General features: G+C 42.2%; 2 protein-coding genes across 8 annotated transcripts; one reads left to right on the top strand and one right to left on the bottom strand.

Moving 5' to 3' along the window:
• Window positions 1–449: 449 nt before the first annotated feature.
• On the top strand, window positions 450–10,580 carry LOC138198587 (osteocalcin 2-like). Of its 3 annotated transcripts, none has more exons than XM_069150061.1 (5): window positions 450–726; window positions 4,103–4,228; window positions 5,822–6,373; window positions 7,503–7,660; window positions 8,760–10,580. In XM_069150061.1, the coding sequence occupies exons 1-5, from the start codon at window positions 657–659 to the stop codon at window positions 8,802–8,804; spliced, it is 951 nt and encodes a 316-aa protein (XP_069006162.1). In that variant the 5' UTR covers window positions 450–656; the 3' UTR covers window positions 8,805–10,580. The 3 variants fall into 3 exon arrangements, with proteins under 3 accessions (XP_069006162.1, XP_069006161.1, XP_069006163.1); XM_069150060.1 differs by having other exon boundaries at window positions 451–726; window positions 4,040–4,228; XM_069150062.1 differs by lacking the exon at window positions 4,103–4,228 and having other exon boundaries at window positions 451–726.
• An 82-nt stretch (window positions 10,581–10,662) lies between these two features.
• On the bottom strand, window positions 10,663–18,450 carry LOC138198586 (differentially expressed in FDCP 6 homolog). 5 transcript variants are annotated; one of them, XR_011178282.1, is made up of 13 exons: window positions 17,635–18,450; window positions 17,267–17,309; window positions 16,635–16,783; window positions 16,159–16,240; window positions 15,098–15,281; window positions 14,848–14,921; window positions 14,629–14,705; window positions 14,433–14,533; window positions 14,231–14,319; window positions 13,999–14,145; window positions 13,682–13,809; window positions 13,210–13,260; window positions 12,808–12,893 (listed from the first exon to the last, which is right to left on the bottom strand). XR_011178282.1 is itself a non-coding variant. In XM_069150057.1 (11 exons), exons 1-11 carry the CDS (start codon window positions 17,698–17,700, stop codon window positions 12,718–12,720), a joined length of 1,188 nt encoding a protein of 395 aa, XP_069006158.1. In that variant the 5' UTR covers window positions 17,701–18,449; the 3' UTR covers window positions 10,663–12,717. The 5 variants fall into 5 exon arrangements, 3 of the variants coding, with proteins under 3 accessions (XP_069006158.1, XP_069006159.1, XP_069006160.1); XR_011178281.1 differs by having other exon boundaries at window positions 13,686–13,809; XM_069150057.1 differs by lacking the exons at window positions 13,210–13,260; window positions 13,682–13,809 and having other exon boundaries at window positions 10,663–12,893; window positions 17,635–18,449.
• Window positions 18,451–18,456: the final 6 nt, after the last annotated feature.

Here is an 18,456-nt window from a genome sequence, read left to right as displayed (position 1 = left end):
ATATGTAAGAGGATAACTACAATCCGTTTCTGTTGTATTATAGTGTGAATAAGTGAATGAACAAACACAAGGATAAGGCTCTGCGTAAAATAAAAGGTGAACAAAATAACAGGACCTCTTTTGCGTAACCCTTTGACGTGACCTTCGTGGAGCTTAAAATGTCAAGTAAACATTCTTCCCAGCTGTGTGACTCTCAAAGATGCTGTGGGGGTTTCTGTGGCTTGTGTTGATGCACTGTAATATGCTACATTTGCGTGGCCTGCGCCCTTCTGTTCTGTGTGGGTATGGTGTCAGTCTTCCCACTGAATACGCGTCATATGGCACAGGGAGTCAGATCCACGGACTATTTTGAACAGGGAACACGTGGCACTGTTTCTGAAGAGAGAGAGAGAGCGAGAGAGAGAGAGAGAGAGAGAGAGAGAGAGAGCAGCCCGGACGCACACACTCCTCCTTCCGTCCCTCCAGCCACGCATACATACACTGGCAAAGCTGCTTACTGTCTTCAGTGGGTAGGACTGTATACCGCAGCCTGGGATCTGTAAACTCCTCCGTGAACGTTGTGGAAACGGACTGTGAGAAGAAGTCCTGCCATAACGAGACGGGCGGAAACGACATTTTAAAGAGTCCTTTTCTCACTGTGTAGTCAGAGAACAGAGATGATGGAGACTAAACTCTGGATTTCCCTTTGTGCGCTTCTGGTCATTAACTTGGGGTCCGCTACACATGGTAGGTAGCAGTTTGTTTGTGTTTACTGCATGTCTGTTTGCCACTTTGATTGCGGTAGCTAATACACTGTCAATTTGTGCTACAAAAGTTCAACAATATTTGCTGTATAACTCAACACCATCTCTGTGAGCGCGCACGTGCGCACAGACGCGCACACATACACGCGCGCGCGCGCACACTTTTTTTTTTCAGTCATGTCTGAACTAATAGAACTGATGTGAGTTTACAGGGAGAAGCCAATGATTTTTTTTTTTCTCCTGTTACACCATAAATAGACATGATGAGTGTGGACACTTGTGTTGTGTGTTTTATTTCAACCCTACTTGATATCAGATGTGGATACCTCTAGGAAACCCATGTTTCCCCTTCATACGCTTCATTTCATTTTCCTCTCTACATTCAACCCTCTGCTTTTTGTTGAAACAACCGCACACTTAATCTTGAACTTCACTTCCTCCCTCTACTCTCCACTTTCTTCCTCTTCCTTGCAGTACATTTACATACCTCTCACACATCCTGTATTTCACTCCTAACCCACCTTCTGCTTCCTCTCCTGCCTGTTCTTAGCTTTCTCCCCTCCTCCTACCTTTTCTTTTTTTCTCCATCAGCAGCTCTCACATAAAAATAAAATTAGACTATTGACATTTTGAAAAGATTTCATCGAGCTGATCTGTCCCATCAGCTCCTCTAGCTGAAAGTGGAATGAATAGAAAACAGCACGGCTCCACTGCAGAACATTTATTGGCTGTAAATGAGCAGGGAAGTACATTATGATAAATGACACCTCTAATTGTGTGCAGCAGCACACTGTCATTTTACTGGCTTCATGCTAATTGGCTTTCCTCTGCAGTACAGTATGCAGACTTTATGAGGGGACTCAGAGGTAGCAGGTTTTACCAGACGTCGTACAGTGTTTTGTAGGAAGGAAGGAGAGTTTATTAACATTCTCCATAAAAATCCCTCTGAGCTTTATTCGCAAAGAACAAAGTGCATGACAAAAAAAAGGCCTTTTTTTGGTCCCACTTCTGACTCATCTGACCTCCTTCATTTAATTATATGTTTTAAATAACTGCCCATTCAGAGTAACCCACCAAAACTAACTAAAGTCTTGACATAAACTAACTATAAAAATAAAATACAAAGCTCTACGTAAAGAAATATACTAATATACTAATATACTAATAACTGATATAATACTTACCTATGTCATAAACTAGTTCCCTAGTTTATCTATACTGTGTCATTCTTTTCTGACCACGTATCATCACTGCAAATGTAATGCCATGATAAATAATGAACTAACCACATACCGTTATGTCAAGCTCTCATGTCGAGTACAGTAATAGGAAGAAGAAATGAGAGCCTCGGACATGCTGCCTGTGTACTGCACAGAGCTGTTTCAGTCTTCAGCTTTTTCAGTGTCATTTAATAGGGAAATGGCTTTGAAATGATCTGTGGTATTGACTCAGATCCCAGCAGAATCACATGCTGTGAAAACAGTGCTCGTGCGACTTTACTGGAGCAGTTAGATGGGTTACAGACAGACTGTATCACTGATAGGCACTTCCAGCTCTGAGTGCTGAAGCAGCAGACATCTGCTCGCAGAGAATCGGTTGGCTGTTCGTCTCACTGGCAGGGTCAAGAAGTGAGCTGAAGCTATTTCCCCAGGTACATGCTGCGCTGGCCTGAAAGATCATGAGTGAGACCCTGTAATATCTGGAGAGAGGAGCATGCCATAGTGGAAACAGTGACCCTCTTTATGAAACTACTCTGCGCGCGCACGCACGCACGCACGCACACACACACACACACACACACACACACACACACACACACACACACACATTTATACAAAAACAGACATAGCCTACTACTCCAGCATTTGACCCAAGCAGCTCTAATGGAGCTAAAGTGAGGGAACAAGGCCAGCATTATACAGCCAAGCACCTCTGTCTATTTATGAGCGAATCTGTTTTGGTATGCTTTCGAGTTCAAACAGGTCTCTCTATCTCTCTCTCTCTGTGTCTGTCTGTCTGTGTCTCTGGGCTCTGGGCCTCGCTTTCTCTCTCAGTGTGTGCTGATGAGCTGTGTGAGTGATTATGGAAGTAATGAAAGGCATCAGGGCAGTGTGTTACTGAACGGTAATGACTTTACATTACATTAGTGCCCTGGTCTTTATCAAAGGGAAGCAGGTAGAAACAATAGTGCTAAAGACATCAAGACAGAGAAGGAAGAGAAACTAAAGCGAGACTGAAGGTCTTCATTAAAAATATATTACTTCAAAGACCAAAAATTACTTCCAGCACGTCTCAAATGGGCTGCAGTAGAAGCCGTGCCAAGTACAAATAGAAGTTGATCCTTACCCATTTTATCTCTTAAAGTTGTGTGGTACACTCAGTGGTTTCCAAACTAGGGGTCAGACCCAAACAAAGACACATGGTAAATCTGAATTGACACAACTTCATGAATAAAATACAACATCAGAAGGGGAGGGTATATATGCATCATTTATTCATCTGTTTTGTGAAACACCTGATAGCTTGACACATCAGGCCTCCAAAGTCCTTTTGTCCATCCTAAAAGGAAACATCACACTTTGGTTGATTGATACAAGACTGTGGTTGTACACGCAACTCTCTTAAAGCGCCGGGTTACTTGGCCGGAAAAAGTCATTCATAGACAGATCATTCTTACTAAAACAAATAATATATACAGCGCTGTGCAAACGTTGTAGACACTTCAGATGTCTGTTTTTTTTTATTCATTAAACAATACCATCAAAGAGGCATCTGATTGGTTTGACCCAAAACACATAGTCATATGGAACTGTAGCAACAAGAACAAGGAGTCCTGTAGCAGATGGTATGGACTCAGCGTGGGATTATAAAGACAAAACACATCTTGAGGTAGAAAAATCCAAGCAAGAACTATGGCGAGTCCTCCAAAATGCTGAGCCACCTACCTGCCAAGCATCAAATACTGTGTGCAAATGTACCGAGGAGAGCTACTGCTGTTTTAATTAAAAAATATATGAATAATAATAATGGCGTTAATTATTCCCAAAAAGAATTCTTCACATTACTCACTTTACTTTTAGTGCCTAAAATGTTTGCACAGTCATGTATGTGTACACATTTTTCAGTTTTAATAATTATGTTTGTATAAACATCAGTCTGTGTTTACTGAGATATTCAGTTGGTTTTGCAGCATGTACGGTACCCGTTGCCCCATGTTTGCTTGGAATAACAAGCAAATAAGTTGTTAATGACTCTGAAGACTGAAATAAAATTCCACTTTGTCCTTACCTCATCAGATGAGGACTACATTGCTGCTTCTCCCAATTCAGAAAGTGCTGACGCAGCTCTTGTGGCTCCAGTTGCAGACTATGCACAGAACACTTCTGACACAAACCCAACATCCAGTGGCACCAGCAGTTTGAGCAACAACATAACGACAGAGAAGGGACCCGTCTCCGTGGCATCCAAAGCAAGACAAGATAATGGTAACTATGGAACTGCATGTTCCCACTCCCGTGTTCAATGTGAAAACATCATGGCAGACTAAGGGTGCAGGAACTAGCTGTCCTTGTGGTGTGTCGATATGATGTGGTGATTATTGTTTCTGTCTGTTTGAGGTGCGCACTTCAGAGGTAGGCACTTCAGAAGAATTTAGTAGGAAGCCCAACAGCAAGTGGCTCAGAGTTTAGGAGCTATATTTAACAAAGTCCTTATCACTGTTTTCCACATCCAGAAGTGGGCCACAGTGTTAGTGACGGGGCTAAAGTGCCGACAGCCATACCATAAACACAGTACAGGCAGGGACGGAGAGCTGAGTCTAGATGTTAAACAAGTAGAGTAAATCAAAGGAACGAAAGATAGGTACATGTCAGAGATGGTTTAAGATACTGTAGAAGTAAAAGCAAATGAAGAAGCAAGGACTGCCTGAATTAAATACGGTGCAATCTGCTGTGAGAGCAACAGCAAAATATGCCTGGAGAGAAGTTAGCTAAGTGATTCAGATGGTGTTGAGGAGAGGAGATAAGTGATTAAATACTGTGTGATTTCTCACATGAGGGTGAGAAAGGTAGAAGTGAAATACTCCCCCAATGACACACACACACACACACACACACACACACACACACACACACACACACACACACAGACTCTCTCCCTCTCACTGTCTCTGTCACACACACCAGGGCTGATTTACACATATGTTCAACATATTCTCAGGCAAAGCACCTTTTTTGATACTTTTATCAAGTTTATTTTTGAGGCTTGACAGCTGTTTGCAGGAGTCAGTATCGGAAACATTTAGGCAGGCCGAGGTGGTTAGATTTGTCCAGGTTCAGTGCTGAATGACTTTTAGTCTGTTGTCTCCACCCGAATACAGTGGAGGTAGAGGGATTTTTTTGTTGTATTTGTGCGGCTCATAGCGTTGGAAAATGTGCAATTAATTAATGCTGAGAGCCTACAGCCGGCAGTATGTGATGGACATTGTGAGAAAAAGAGCAATGCCTGATCAATGGAATATCCCTGACACAGTTTGGGAAGCTTTACTTAACATGCTCATACTCTTAATGAAAAAAAAGTGCTAAAATGCTAATGCTGATGCGTAATATTCACCATGTTCACCATCTTTGTTTTAGAGTGTCAGCAGGCTAACATTTGCATATTATCATTAAAAAAGTACACCATAGGCTGATGGGAATTGCAATAGTTCCGAAGGTATGTGGTCATGAACCAAAGTTCTTTAACAAAATCGAATTTTGATGTAATGATGGCGCTTCACGAAAAGTTTAACAATTATCAGTGATTACGTTCACAGTGAAAATGCATGCATAAATACATTTTTAGATTATGTGATTTTTAAGTGCTGTGGCAAACTCCTCCGTTGTATTCTAGGTAGAGGCAGAAATCTCAAGAGACAAATATTGCAAAACATGGGAAATAAAGCCAAACGTGATAGATATAACAGTGTACGGAAATAGGTTTATTTGTAAATTATGGGGAAGTGGCCCTTTAATTGCTTCCAGGATGGAAGTTCCGTAGAACTGCAATATTTTGATGATGACAACTTTCTTTTTCTGCAGCTACTGACAACATCTCTCAATCAACCACTGCCGTCCCAGAAAAGAATGAAAGCACAACAAACCAGCCGCCATCGCAGCCTCCAGTTCTTCCATCTGAGAACCACTCCCCCATTTCTCACATCCTCTCCACCCCCGCTGCCACCAGCACCACACTCTCAGCTCACACTTCCTCTGTAGACATGCAAACCACCACACCAGCCTCATCAAATCACAGCCACACATCACACCATCCTGCACCTCCTCCCTCTGGCTCCACTACACCTTCAAACCCACCCACTCAAACCAAAACACACCTCCCAACTTCTGCTGCAACACCTGATCCAAAGGCCGAACCTGACACCTCTGCTACCAGCACCCAGTCCACTCCAACATCCAGCTCCTCACACGAGCCCACCAAGTCTCCACCATCGACAAACCCGCCACAGTCCAACAGACACCCTGAGGCCTCCACCGATGCCCACCCGAAGTCCACCACCGACCCGCCGAGCAGCCCCTCCGCCCAGAACAAAACCCACGCCAACCGCCCGTCCCAGCTAACCGTGGAGGGTGACAGTAAGTGCACAAACACCTTCTGTGCTGGTGTATGAATTTGTTGTGGACCATTCACTCCCTGGATATAGACAGAGCCAGAAGTCACTTGGCTTCATAACAAAGGCGATGCTGTTCTTTGTTTTCCAGCACAAGCCAGTCCTTGCTTCAACACACACAGACACAAACACACACCACGCCTCCCCCATTTACATCTTCTACAAGCACTGTCACCACCAAGCATACCACAATCATGGGTTTGTTTGAGAAAAGGACAGAGGCAGTCATGGGACTCCTCTGTTTTTCTTGTTTTGTCTGTCTCTCTGCGCAATGATATATATATATCTGCAGCTTCTCTTTCTGTTCCCACAGAGTACAGATAAGGTTTATTTTTCCCCATTCAGAGGACTTTTGCCAGGCTAACAAAGAAGGAAACACTGATAAACTTTCTCTCAGTTGACCAGCTTGCTCGACTAAAGTTAAAATATAAAAATCTCTCTGCTTGTCTCACTGTGGTTTTATTAGGCACTTGGCACCTCGCCTTTTTCCATTAGCCAGAAGAACAGGGAGCATTCACTGCTCTGTGGTTGTTGTTACTTTCGACCAGGGGATATATAAAAAAAAAAGAAAAAAAAAAAAAGCTAAGTTTACAAAACAGTCTTGCATAGCAACATCCATATACAGAAATACTCTGCCGAGGACAGATACGAATCCAAACTGTACAGAAATATACAGACAGAGACGTTAACGTCAAAAGGTCAAGATATTCTCAGAGATTAAACAGTACCCTTACAGAAAAGTGACACACTGTATTTATCTCTAAATTTATCTCTAAACATCCTAAAATGATGCCTGACAAATATATTGACTGGTCCACATTGACCTCAAGTACTGTGCAGGCCCGTTTAACATCACCATCATGTTTGACATTTCTATCCTGAGCCACATGATGAACACTCCACATGCTGATAGTATCTATATTCGGTTCCAGTAACAACTTTAAACAACCACTGAAGAAGCTCTACTTGCTCCTGGCACCATGTTAAGTCAAAGTAGAATCAATCCTCAATGCTGCGTTGTCAGCTTGTTTGTTGACAGCGTGTTAATAGAACAACGGGCCCCCGCTGATGTGTCTCCTGTGTTTCTATTCCAGCGACAATGGCCCACGACTCTCCCGCGTTAGACCCCCTCCTGGCTGGCCTGGTGTCAGCCTTCATCATCACTGCTGTCATCATCACCCTGCTCCTCTTCCTCAAACTGCGCCGAAGAGACAACAGACCGGAGTTCCGTCGGCTGCAGGACCTGCCCATGGTGAGCACACCCATATGACAACCAGGCCACACTCTTAGAGCTGTCTCAGAAAATATTCAATCTGTCAGATGATGTTAGGCGCAGATGAGTCATACACCGAGACAAATTTGGCCTGACTGCAGATTTACCTATCAGTTTCACTTCCTAATAAAGCTCCCTTTGTTATAGAGTTTATGAAATAAACTTGTGTCTTTGCTGACGGTTAAGATATTATGTGTGGATAATCGGTTACTGTGTATCACATTTATCTGCTAGTCATGAACAAGAGCAGCTTTTGGGGTGCTAGGTTAGAATTAATCTACTTTTTTGGCCCTGAATATCTGGAAAACAGCTGCACTGCAATTTGAACAAAATGCATTTAATAACAACTTACAACTGTAGACCTAATGGGTTATTAAATAACCACTTATTAAAGACCTATTAACATTTATAACTGAATATTCAAAGCAATAGTTTGCCTGTTTGCTTTCTTGCCTCGGCGTACATGATTGATAGCTCTCGTGGTTAGCTTAGCACAAACACTTTAGACAGAGAGAAAACCTGCTTTGATGACCACAGTGCACACAGCACTAATTAATTAGTCTCTCAAACTGTCAGCAAAGGCAGCAGCAGCTGTTGGGGAGAAGCATGTATTTTTTTTATATAAGTGAATAGGACTCCTGGATGACATGTGCCTTCCTGGGAAAGCCCATACTGGAACAATAAAACCTGAACAGGTATAAGGCAGTGCTTGAAAGTTCCACTTCAGTTGCTCTCATGAGAACACTTGGTTTATTGAAACCATAGATTTTCAATAAATCTACATTGCATCAGACTACGAAGACTTGTGTCTGATTAGGAAAACTACGAGTGGTGAAAAGGGACCAAAAGAATTTCGAAGATTTACGACAAATTTCCAGCTTCATATTTGCCACAAAGATATTTTCTACATTACTTCTTGTCAAGTTACTTTTACTAACCAGGAATAACATGAATTATTAACGGCCTTTATAAATGCACTTATCACAAATTGAATTGTCTGAGGATGGAGCACTCATGACTGTAAGACTGTGTTCTATAGGTGTAAAAAGTTATATTTAACTCTATTTTCCCTGTGCAGGATGATATGATGGAGGACACCCCTTTGTCCATGTACAGCTACTGATGGAGGCACAATAGAACTTTTGGCGCCCAAATACCCTCATCCAATCCAGACTCAGCCGACCGCGGTTGTCCAACCTGGTCCTCTTCCTTAATTTGCACCAAACCAAAAGAACCCCGGGTGGGTGGGAGGACACATCTGGATTGCTTTAATTTGTCCAGATTACCGACATGTAGAGAAGGACCTGATTGAACCTGCAATGGACAATGAAGACAACATGGCTCCCTTTGGAAAAAAAAAAAAGTCTATTTTAATGTCTGTAATTAGAAATTTGGCCCACGCGTCCGTTCGGCTCTGAACACTTCATATTGTTTGGCTCGTCTTTTGGGGTTGTATAATATATTTTGATTTCCTGAGAGCTGTAAAGGGTAGGTGTGAAGCAGGAGGCAACATCATCACTTGTATTCATCACGGTGATGGTTCACACAGTTTAAGCCAGTCCTGCTAGACACTAACCCGGGGGCAGTTCAAGTCTGGCAGAAATAAAGGTCGGCAGTCCAATTGAGCAGCCAGAGAAAAGAAATAAACAAAACAAACAGCCTGATTACAGTGTTAACAAGGTTGCACTTTACTTTTTCAGAAGTGTAGAAAAAAATGGGAAAACATTTTTGTGTACAAGAAGAATTCAGTTTTGTGTGCGTACTTAAGCAACATAGCAGTGTGTGTGTGTGTGTGTGTGTCTGTGTGTGTGTGTGCTTGTTGATGTGACAGTGTGCATGTGTGTGAGTCTGTTGAGGGGGCATGTGTGATGTTTTGGAGGTGAGGCAGAGAATATTTAAAGTTGTTTTCTGTGTTATAGGTCCTGATGCCTTTAGGCCTGATTTTGATGTGCAGTGTTTTTGTGTTTCTTTCCTGAGGTCTTAAATCCAGGAGAGAGTGCCTTACACAGTGTAGGAACAGCTCTTCTTGTGGTCCTATATTTATATTCCAGACCGTCTAACTTCCAGAATGACCAGTCATTCCCAGTACTTTGTGTGATTCCCATTTAAACGCACACTCAAGAACAGGTAGCTGCTCTGACTTGCCCGTGTTTGAAGATTAGCCTTGAGCGTGTTCACCATGAGGCACTCCTTCATGCAATGACAGCTACAGACCGAAGTTAGCCAGTTGGCTTTCCACACAATTTTAGCATTGTTCTGTGCTTTGTAAATACTACTGATGATTGCATCATGCAAACAAGTCCTTAGGGAACTCTTTATCTTATAATTGCTGCTTTAGCACACACCAGACACCAACATTAAAATGTTACAAGGACTACCCTGAGAACATCTATGACGATGAGTTTGACGCAACAGAATCGGCAACAACGATGCGAAGCACATGGAGAATAGAGCTGAGGTACTGATACTGATACAAATCATGCCTTTGAATTCGAGCTAAAACTGTGTTGAACTTTTGTGCAACAATCAACGACAGATGAAAGAAAAACTAAACACAAGAGTCATTCATTAACATGATGAGTCACCAGATCAGATTTAATACTCTTTGGCATAAATTCTACATACAGTGTGTTTGGGATAATATTTCTCCAAAAGCTACTTCCGTTTTAGGTGTCTTGATGATGGTGACGGTTGCTGTCTCACTTGTCACTAGATGTTGAAGAGGGTTGAGATCCCGTGGTTGCGAAAGCCACAGAAAATCATTTGTTCATTATTTTGATACCGTGTTGAAAGATATTGTCCACTTCTTTAAATGTTATAAGAATGCTGAATGCATACCGAGGCTTTGCTGCCACATGTGGATTAAGGACTGTTTATGATTAAAGATATTTTGAAACCACCCTCTGCATTTCCTCCTGTTCGACCTCAGCTGTAAATAACTTTTGACGTCAGCAGCAACAAAACCGCTATCACTACACAACGCTGACCTGCACAAGCTGCAACAGAAAATCTCACAGACTTTTATTGTTGGAGACAAAACACAAAACGTTTCTTTTACAGATCTTCAATGAATGACTCAGTGCACTGCTTTACTGCAGCACCACCGCACAATACTTGGCAAACACTAAAAAAACGGCAGTAAAAAGGTCTGATTCATCAGCCTTTATGTGGCTACAATGGCAAATAGATGAGCCTTTTCTTCATTAAATGTCTCTTCAACCACAGTATTAACAGCTGTACAGGAGAAGTGTGTTAGGAGAGGATTGGGGAAATATCATAGATGAGGCCCGACTGAACACCTAACCTGCCTGTCAGCTCCCCGTGGCTCGGCACGGTGGTCTGGGATCCTTGATGGGGGGGGTGTCTGGAAGCTGAAATATTTAACAGCTTGACACCCAGCCTGGCACAGTGTGATTCATGTCAGACATGACGGCATAAAGGGACCCTTGCCTGTCTTAACTGAGCTGTGTGTATAGAGATCGCAGTGGAGGTGGAAGGGCATTGGCGCCTTGATAATGTTAATGGTTTTTGATTCCTCTTTACCTTTACTTTAGCTGCATTACCAGGATCCAAAACTCCATCCCTCATCGAATTCCTTCTGGACTGAAGAGTGCATTATGGCATGATCAAAACACATTAAATATCCATTACTCTGCCACACCAAAGATGTGCAGTAACTTCCCGACAGAGCCAGTCATGATCGCCAGAACTGTAAAGCTAAAAGTTACTGTGGATCTTTACACCGGACAAAATACTGCACATAAAGTGATCAAAGCTTGTTAAAGTTTCATGAGGTTTCATCTGTTGTCAAACACACTGAATGATTTAAAAAAAAAAAAAAATCACCAACTTGAGGCAATTTAAGCAAAGCACGGGCCTGTGATGAATTTTGTCTCATTCTGGATCCCACTGTCTGCCTGAATCAAATCAAACCTTTACCTAAGCCCAACAACCTGTAATCATATCAAACCTAAATGCAACTACTTTTAAACTTGTTTTTCCGAAAACCTAACCTCATGGTTTAGTGGACCAATTGCAGTGCTTGTATCCTTAATTCATGAAGAACCCATCATTTTCAGCCAGTATTGTGCAACACGCAAGCAGAGGGTGTGGTGAAGATTAAATATTATATTCTTTGGGAGAAAATAATGCACCTTACAAAAAAGGCTTCTTTATTGGCACAAAGCCCAACCATCATGAAACAAGTTGCTCTTTAAATGAGAAGCTCTTACAAAGATATCTTTAAAAAGCTGCCTGACTCCTATCAGTGTCCTATCAGCCCGTACATGTGGAGACAGTTACAGCCATTATTTAAAGACAATTAAAGGGGAATCTACAGTCCTAAACTGTAGCAGATATCACTAACTTGACTGAGGGGAAAACAACACTTTGATGAATAGTATTTACAGTGAGCAGCCGTGAATGCATTAGCATTTGCTAAATCTTTCGGTGATTTGTTTGAGTGCAGTGTATTAGCAGGAGGTCGGGTGAGTCTGACAGTTTAAACAATGTTTATACCAGTAATTAAACAAACATTGAAAATAGTCTGACAGTGTGTGATCTGTAATGAGTCAACACTTCTGGTATTCTAAAAAAAAAAAAAGAACACTGTTTAAAAATAGCTTGTAAGATTCCCCCACATTAACATAACGTTTCCCATAAGGTATGAACTTTGCTTGGATATGACAACAGAGCATATCCAGTAATAACATTAAGTGGGATGATTTAATTACTTGTTATATGCATGTTCCTCAGTTGCTATGCCAAGCACGCTGTTTGCTATCCTTTGTTTTCTTTTCTCTTCTCGTGGGACCACAAAGGAAATAAGCCATATGGCTGTTTGTGTTATCTCAACTACTTCTATTTTTAAAGCTGTGTTGTTCACAATGGAGCTGTAAGTCTAAACTGTTCCGCTAAAATCACATCCATTTAAAAGTGTAGTGCATTAAGAGTTGGAAGGAGATAAAACATGTCTCTTTGTTGCTGAATGCTTCCCAAATCCTCACCTTCGCCGAGAACTTCACTTTATAAAAAGGTCAGAGGTCATTAAGACTTAGGTCAGATCCTAAATCTGGGTTGACATCGTCATCAAGGAGATCGTCTTCATCATTGTCATCATCATCCTCCTCCTCCTCCAGATCCGATCCAGGACCAGCAAAGTCACTCCGTCTGGACTGAACGCTGAGACGCACTTGTGGCTTCTGCTTAGGAGCTGGCAGACATTAAGAGCAGAGAAGGAGCAGTGAATTTGTGACTGACGGAGTGCCTCTTTGCTGTGCTACCATGTGGGATTAGGCTGGAAGACACTCAAATGTTTTCCCATTACAATTGTGTGCCAGTAGGAGTGCGTGTGCATGTGTGCGTGTGCATGTGTGTGTGTGTGTGTGTGGATACAATCGTCAAATTATCTTGGCCTTCGTGGGTCCAAATCATTATGGGAAACATTTAGAGGAGAGATTTTTATCTCTTCCGGAAACATCAACCTTCTGTTACAGTAAGTCTCAGGGGTGAACCGTGCATGAGCTCACCGAGACACACAGAGCACCACATTTCCCAAGAAGTGACTGGCTTTGCAGAGACTGTTGGGGAGGAAATGAGAGCTTTAGTGCTTCATCTGCAGATGGAGGAACACAGCAGGACTACAAACCTGCTCACAGTGATGCTGTATATCGACAGATTGTTTCAGCTTAGCTCTCATTTATCGCTATTTCTTTATTAATCTTGTCTCTTTTTACACCTCTCCTCTGCCGTAATCATGGAACGTCCTCTTGTGATATATTTAAAGAAATAATTTGACATTTTCAGAATCAACTTTTTTCCCTTTTTTTTGTCAAGAGTTAGATAAAAAGATCAATAATGAGACTTGAAGCAGGAGCGATATTTATCTTGTCTACCTAGGAAACAAATGCGCATATTTCCCCAAAATGTCAATCTATTCAATTAATTGACTGTATGCTGAAATGGCAACACAGTGAAGTGCTCTCCATCATTGAGTCAGACCTACTGAGATGAGTCAGCGAGAAGGTTGAGCCAGATGTGTGGGGGAGGGGTGGGAAGGGGAACTACAAGTCCCATCTTGCTCTAACCGCCATCAGATCGCATCCATCTGGTGCCCTGCGTGACGTTTTCTGTTGGTTGGAGCGTGTGATCCAATTGTCAGAACATGTTTGTGCTGGCGAACATGTAGTTGGACAGAAGGCTTGTGAAAATGATATAATGACAACCTGCGGTATTGGTGAGTCAGCACGCGGTACCTGCAGGTGTACGAGGCAACCGTGTTTGGGTGCATTGTTCAGTAAGACGGGATGAATTCCTACCAGGGTTTTTGTCCTCCAGCCATGACAGATCATCTGAGCTGACCTCGGCCAGGCTCGGGGTCGGGCTGAAGTCTTCCGAGTCAGAGTCGGGCTCTTGACCTCTGACTCCTCTGCTGTGGCTCTGAGGGAGTGCTAGTGGTGAGACCGCTATATTAGAAAAGGAAAACAATGTTGTAGGTTTATCATGCAACGCATGTGAGTATGACAGAGCCGAAGAAAGAGAGACACTTACCTGATGTGTGAGCTGACAGCAAAGGTGTTGGTTGACGTTCTCGGAGAATGAGACTCCTGACTTCATCCTTCAGTTCTGATACAGTTGTTCTGTTGTAATAGATAAAATGCAACTTATGCACTGTAAGACGAGACATAAACTCGTAAACATAAACATAAACATGTGTTGGGAAACACACATCCACGCACGTGCTCACATATACCTGATCTGGCGCACCTCTTGCTGTGTGTGAGAATACTGAGAGAGAGTCTTTGTCAGGTCCGTGCTGTGAGTTCTGTAGCTGTCTGTTAGCTCCTCCAGCGTCTGAACAAAGAACACAAAGGAAAGGATCTGAAAGAATACAAACCACAAATCCACGAGCAAACACAACCTGTGTGATACAGCGTGTCTGTGTGTACCTTGCAGCTGCGTTCGTACTGTCTCTGGGTCTCCCTGGTCTCGGCCTGCTGGAGGAACATGTCCTCCTCCTGCCTCCCTGCCAAGAGGAACAGAAAAAGCAGACGTTGGGAAACAAGATTGTGCTTGCCTTTTTTTCTTTACAGGATAGCAGCGCGCAGGACATGTGCAGTCCCGCTGAACCAGTACAAGGGCATGATGTATGTGTGTATGTGACTCACTTAGCCGTGCTTTCAGTTGGTCCAACTCTCTCCGCAGGTGTTCCAGCTCCTCTCGGCGGAGCTTTGAGCTGAAACTGAGAGAAAAGACAGAACAGTTGTGATGACGCTGTCTTCTTATCTCTTCCAAAAAATAATGACCACACAACTTTGCAGTAGCAAACTCTGTATGACTTCTCTGTGAGGTGTAAACATTTTCATGGACCCAACATCAGTTTACTCTGCAGTTTCACCAACTCCAGCCTGAATGCACCTGTCCTCCAGGTTGCCTAGCGACGCCGCTCGGGTGATGTGTCCCCGCAGACTGCTCAGCTCACGTCCCACCTCTCTCTTCCACTGCTCCATCCGTCTCTCTGCTCCTGGACTTTGTCCCCTCCTCGACTCCTCCCTTTCTCTTTCCCTGTCCCCCAGCTCCTCACGCAGCCTATGAACCTCCTCTGGAGAAGAACACAAATTACTATGAGCAAGCTATTTTCTCTATGTCGGCAGGCCTGCGGACTAATCCAAATCATTTATTAATATCCTTAATTATGAATGAATCCTCTCTTGTTGAGTGCATTTAGCCTTTTCAGACAGTCGAGGGGTGGAGAGAGAGAGTAGAGAAGACACAGCAACTTAGGACAGTGGTGAGGCAGCATTTCTATACATCAAACACATTTAAAGTTACATTGATTCATTTCCAAGTGATGCACAAATGATGCACAACCCAATCCGCACTGGATTAAGAAAGGAATATAAGAATAATAGATGTAAATAAACAACACTGTAAAATAATAAATGAAGCCTGGCCAAACTCATCTTTTGAAGTTTGTGCTATAAGTGCTGACGGTTCACAAAATTGAGACCACGTTTTCCTGTAAATCCACTTGCTTCCTGTTGCCCCAAGTATTCTGTTACTGTTTCCATTTTCTAACATCTTTCATGGGGCGAGCTAAGTGAAGATGGTAGTATGCAGTGGAGCTGGATCAAACCAAGTGAGGCGTGAAAGTGAGTTAAAACTCTGATTTTGTTTTTGAACAGCTAAAGTTGAGAAAAAGACATGTGAAATTGGATTTGATGCCCAACGCACTCAGATGTACCTGCTGTAATGAAAAAAAGAACATGCATATTGTATGTAAAAAAAAAAATAAAAATTAAAAAGTGTTCTTTTTATTCTATACTCTGGGCACCGTTTATTTTCATTTGTGAAACAGTGTTAAATATGATAAGAGATTGTTTCTTCTCGTTGACAATAACTGGAGTCAGCTGTGTTTCTGAGAGGACATAACCCAATGCAAACTGAGGTAAGTAGTTCACGGTGCAGTGGTACGTTACCTTGCAGTGTCTGAATGTGACATTGCTGAGATTGTCTCTGTCTTTCCACGCCATGGAGTTTCTGAGTGAGGGACTCAATCGCCTTAAGACAATGTGAAAGGAAGTTTGTTACTTTAGGTTCGTTACTGCTGAAATTTAACAGCGTATTAAAACCCTGTTCACACTGATAAAGATATTTTTCAAAATTGATTTTTTTTTCTCCCTCTCTTTAAAGATACTGTTCACATGACCTTCGTTTTATAAAATATATAAAATACACAAAAACAATACAAAATACTAAAAAAAGGATTCTGAGAAATGTGTACACATAGATACACATGAACCAAAGTTGAAAAAAAATCTACACTTCAGAAGGAGTTTAAAAAAAAAATTTAAAAAACGTTTTATTTTGCTAAATATCCATATTAGTGTGGAAAGGGCCTAAATGACATAAATACAGAGGTAATAAGCTCTTACACTTAAACACACACACACACCTGGCTCTGTATCTGGAGCTGAGACTGGACAGCAGCTAGATCTGCCCACTGCACACTTGGACCGAGAGATGGGGAAGGCTGCCGGAAGAGAGGTGCTCGAGGGGGAAGAGCAGGAGGGTCTGAGTCTGAATCACAAGCTCTCTCCCTCGCTGGAAATAAATATGGAGAGGAGCAGGCATATGACAAGGGTCGTCCAGGAAACGGTTACATGACATCAAATAAATTCAAACCACAAGTGAGATGTGTATTGTTTTGTGAAGTGTGAAAGAGAGGAAGTTGATTGAACATAGTGGAGTGGCCATTTCCCCTTTTAATACAAGATCAAATGTACCGTTCCTAATCAGGTGTAGGGGAAATTCAGTTTGACGCAGAAGCAGAAGCGGATGTCGTTAAAATCAAAGAAAGAAATAACTATTAATACACACATTAGAAATAACCGAAAAATAAAGTAGGAATAATAGGGAAAAAAATAAAAGAGATGTGTGTGTGTGTGTGTGTGTGTATTAGCGTAACAGTTGGTCCAGCTTCCTACAGTTTCTGTTTGTCTGTGTGCAATATCCGAGGTGGTGACAGTTTAACTGTGGGTGGTGTTTATATATTACGTATTCAGAAATTCAAAATAGCTCACCCACCTTCTCCTTTGGAAAATTTCCCAGGTGAGGTCAATCTCTCCTGCTGACACAAACAAAGAATATTTAAAATTCAAAGGGTATTTCCAAAGTCTCAGTATCCCTGCACTACTTTAATTCAAATCACTGAGTCACAACTTTCATAGACCATTACTGCCATCTACGGATGGCTCTAATAACGACAATTTACATCTGAGCCACAAGACTACAGTGAAACCTCTCCGTGTTGTATACCCTCGACAAAACACTGACGTAATATTAAAGTGCTTTAATGTGCAGCATGAGCAAACACTTTCAGATCAGAAGTGTGTGCTCTAATACCTCGTGGGCTCATAAATAAATTAAGAGTAAGGACGTTTGAAATTACTCACCCTCATCTTTGCAACGCTGCCATCTGCTACCGACAGGATGGAGCTCAGCTGACTGTCCCAGTTCATGTCCCGAGTTCAACTACAAAGTTATGCATCTAAGATCAGCAGCGTTACTCAACTAATTCTTGCAAAAGCGTCATGAAAGATGGGAGATAACGCTGCGTGGTCCCGACTGCGACGTTACATCAAAAGGCACGGTGGGATGGAGACAGTAACTTTAGACGTGTTTTGTGGCTGGTCGGGGAGGTACCGGCGGAGTTAAGATCTCTTGACACTTTGAGGGAGATTAAATTACAGCAGGCCTGAACATTTGCATGTTTTGTTGTTGTTGTTGTTATTGTTGTTGTGAGGTTTATCAGCTGCTACACAGGTAAAAAAAAAAAAAAAAAAAAGAAGCCGGACTGTGCAGCCTGTTATGTGCCCAGTACTGTATTGATCTACTGTAAATGTGAGCACCTGCTCAAAGGTATTCTGAAAATAGCGCCACAAACACACGATAAGATTGAGGTGTTTAAATCATCGATGTTCAACTGAGCTAATGTCTGTTAGCAGCAGTTTGACGGAGACTTGTTCTCTCTGCGTTCAGAACAACTCTCTTTAGGTTGGCAGGAAAATACGTTTATCGCATTTAAAATACTTAATTATGCCTGTTTTTCATCACAAATTATACGCAGTCTCTTAAAAAAACATATAATACTTTATACGGGGAGGTATGAACGTTTCTGCTAGGTGGCTAATAAAGCTACTCACAGAAAACGTTGCGACTCCACTTTTAAATCCAGGAGCCCACAATAACGACGTGATTGCGTATGACGTACGCGC

Source organism: Embiotoca jacksoni, unplaced genomic scaffold (assembly GCF_022577435.1).
Source record: "Embiotoca jacksoni isolate LCO1_2020_lvr unplaced genomic scaffold, fEmbJac1.0.p SCAF_16, whole genome shotgun sequence".
In the NCBI taxonomy this organism is placed as follows: Eukaryota; Metazoa; Chordata; class Actinopteri; family Embiotocidae; genus Embiotoca; species Embiotoca jacksoni.
Note: the sequence above shows the minus strand (reverse complement) of the source record. Positions and strands in the feature narration are given on the sequence as shown.

What these genes read in the sequence shown, in the direction of transcription:
- LOC138198586 (XM_069150057.1), bottom strand. Translation starts at nt 17,700, where the DNA reads ATGAACTGGGACAGTCAGCTGAGCTCCATCCTGTCGGTAGCAGATGGC. An exon ending in GCAGCGTTGCAAAGATGAGG is followed by an intron (nt 17,310 to 17,634) that starts GTGAGTAATTTC and finishes TGTTTGTGTCAG; the next exon opens with CAGGAGAGATTGACCTCACC. An exon ending in GAAATTTTCCAAAGGAGAAG is followed by an intron (nt 16,784 to 17,266) that starts GTGGGTGAGCTA and finishes ATTTATTTCCAG; the next exon opens with CGAGGGAGAGAGCTTGTGAT.
- LOC138198587 (XM_069150060.1), top strand. Translation starts at nt 657, where the DNA reads ATGATGGAGACTAAACTCTGGATTTCCCTTTGTGCGCTTCTGGTCATT. An exon ending in CAAAGCAAGACAAGATAATG is followed by an intron (nt 4,229 to 5,821) that starts GTAACTATGGAA and finishes CTTTTTCTGCAG; the next exon opens with CTACTGACAACATCTCTCAA. An exon ending in GGCTGCAGGACCTGCCCATG is followed by an intron (nt 7,661 to 8,759) that starts GTGAGCACACCC and finishes TTCCCTGTGCAG; the next exon opens with GATGATATGATGGAGGACAC.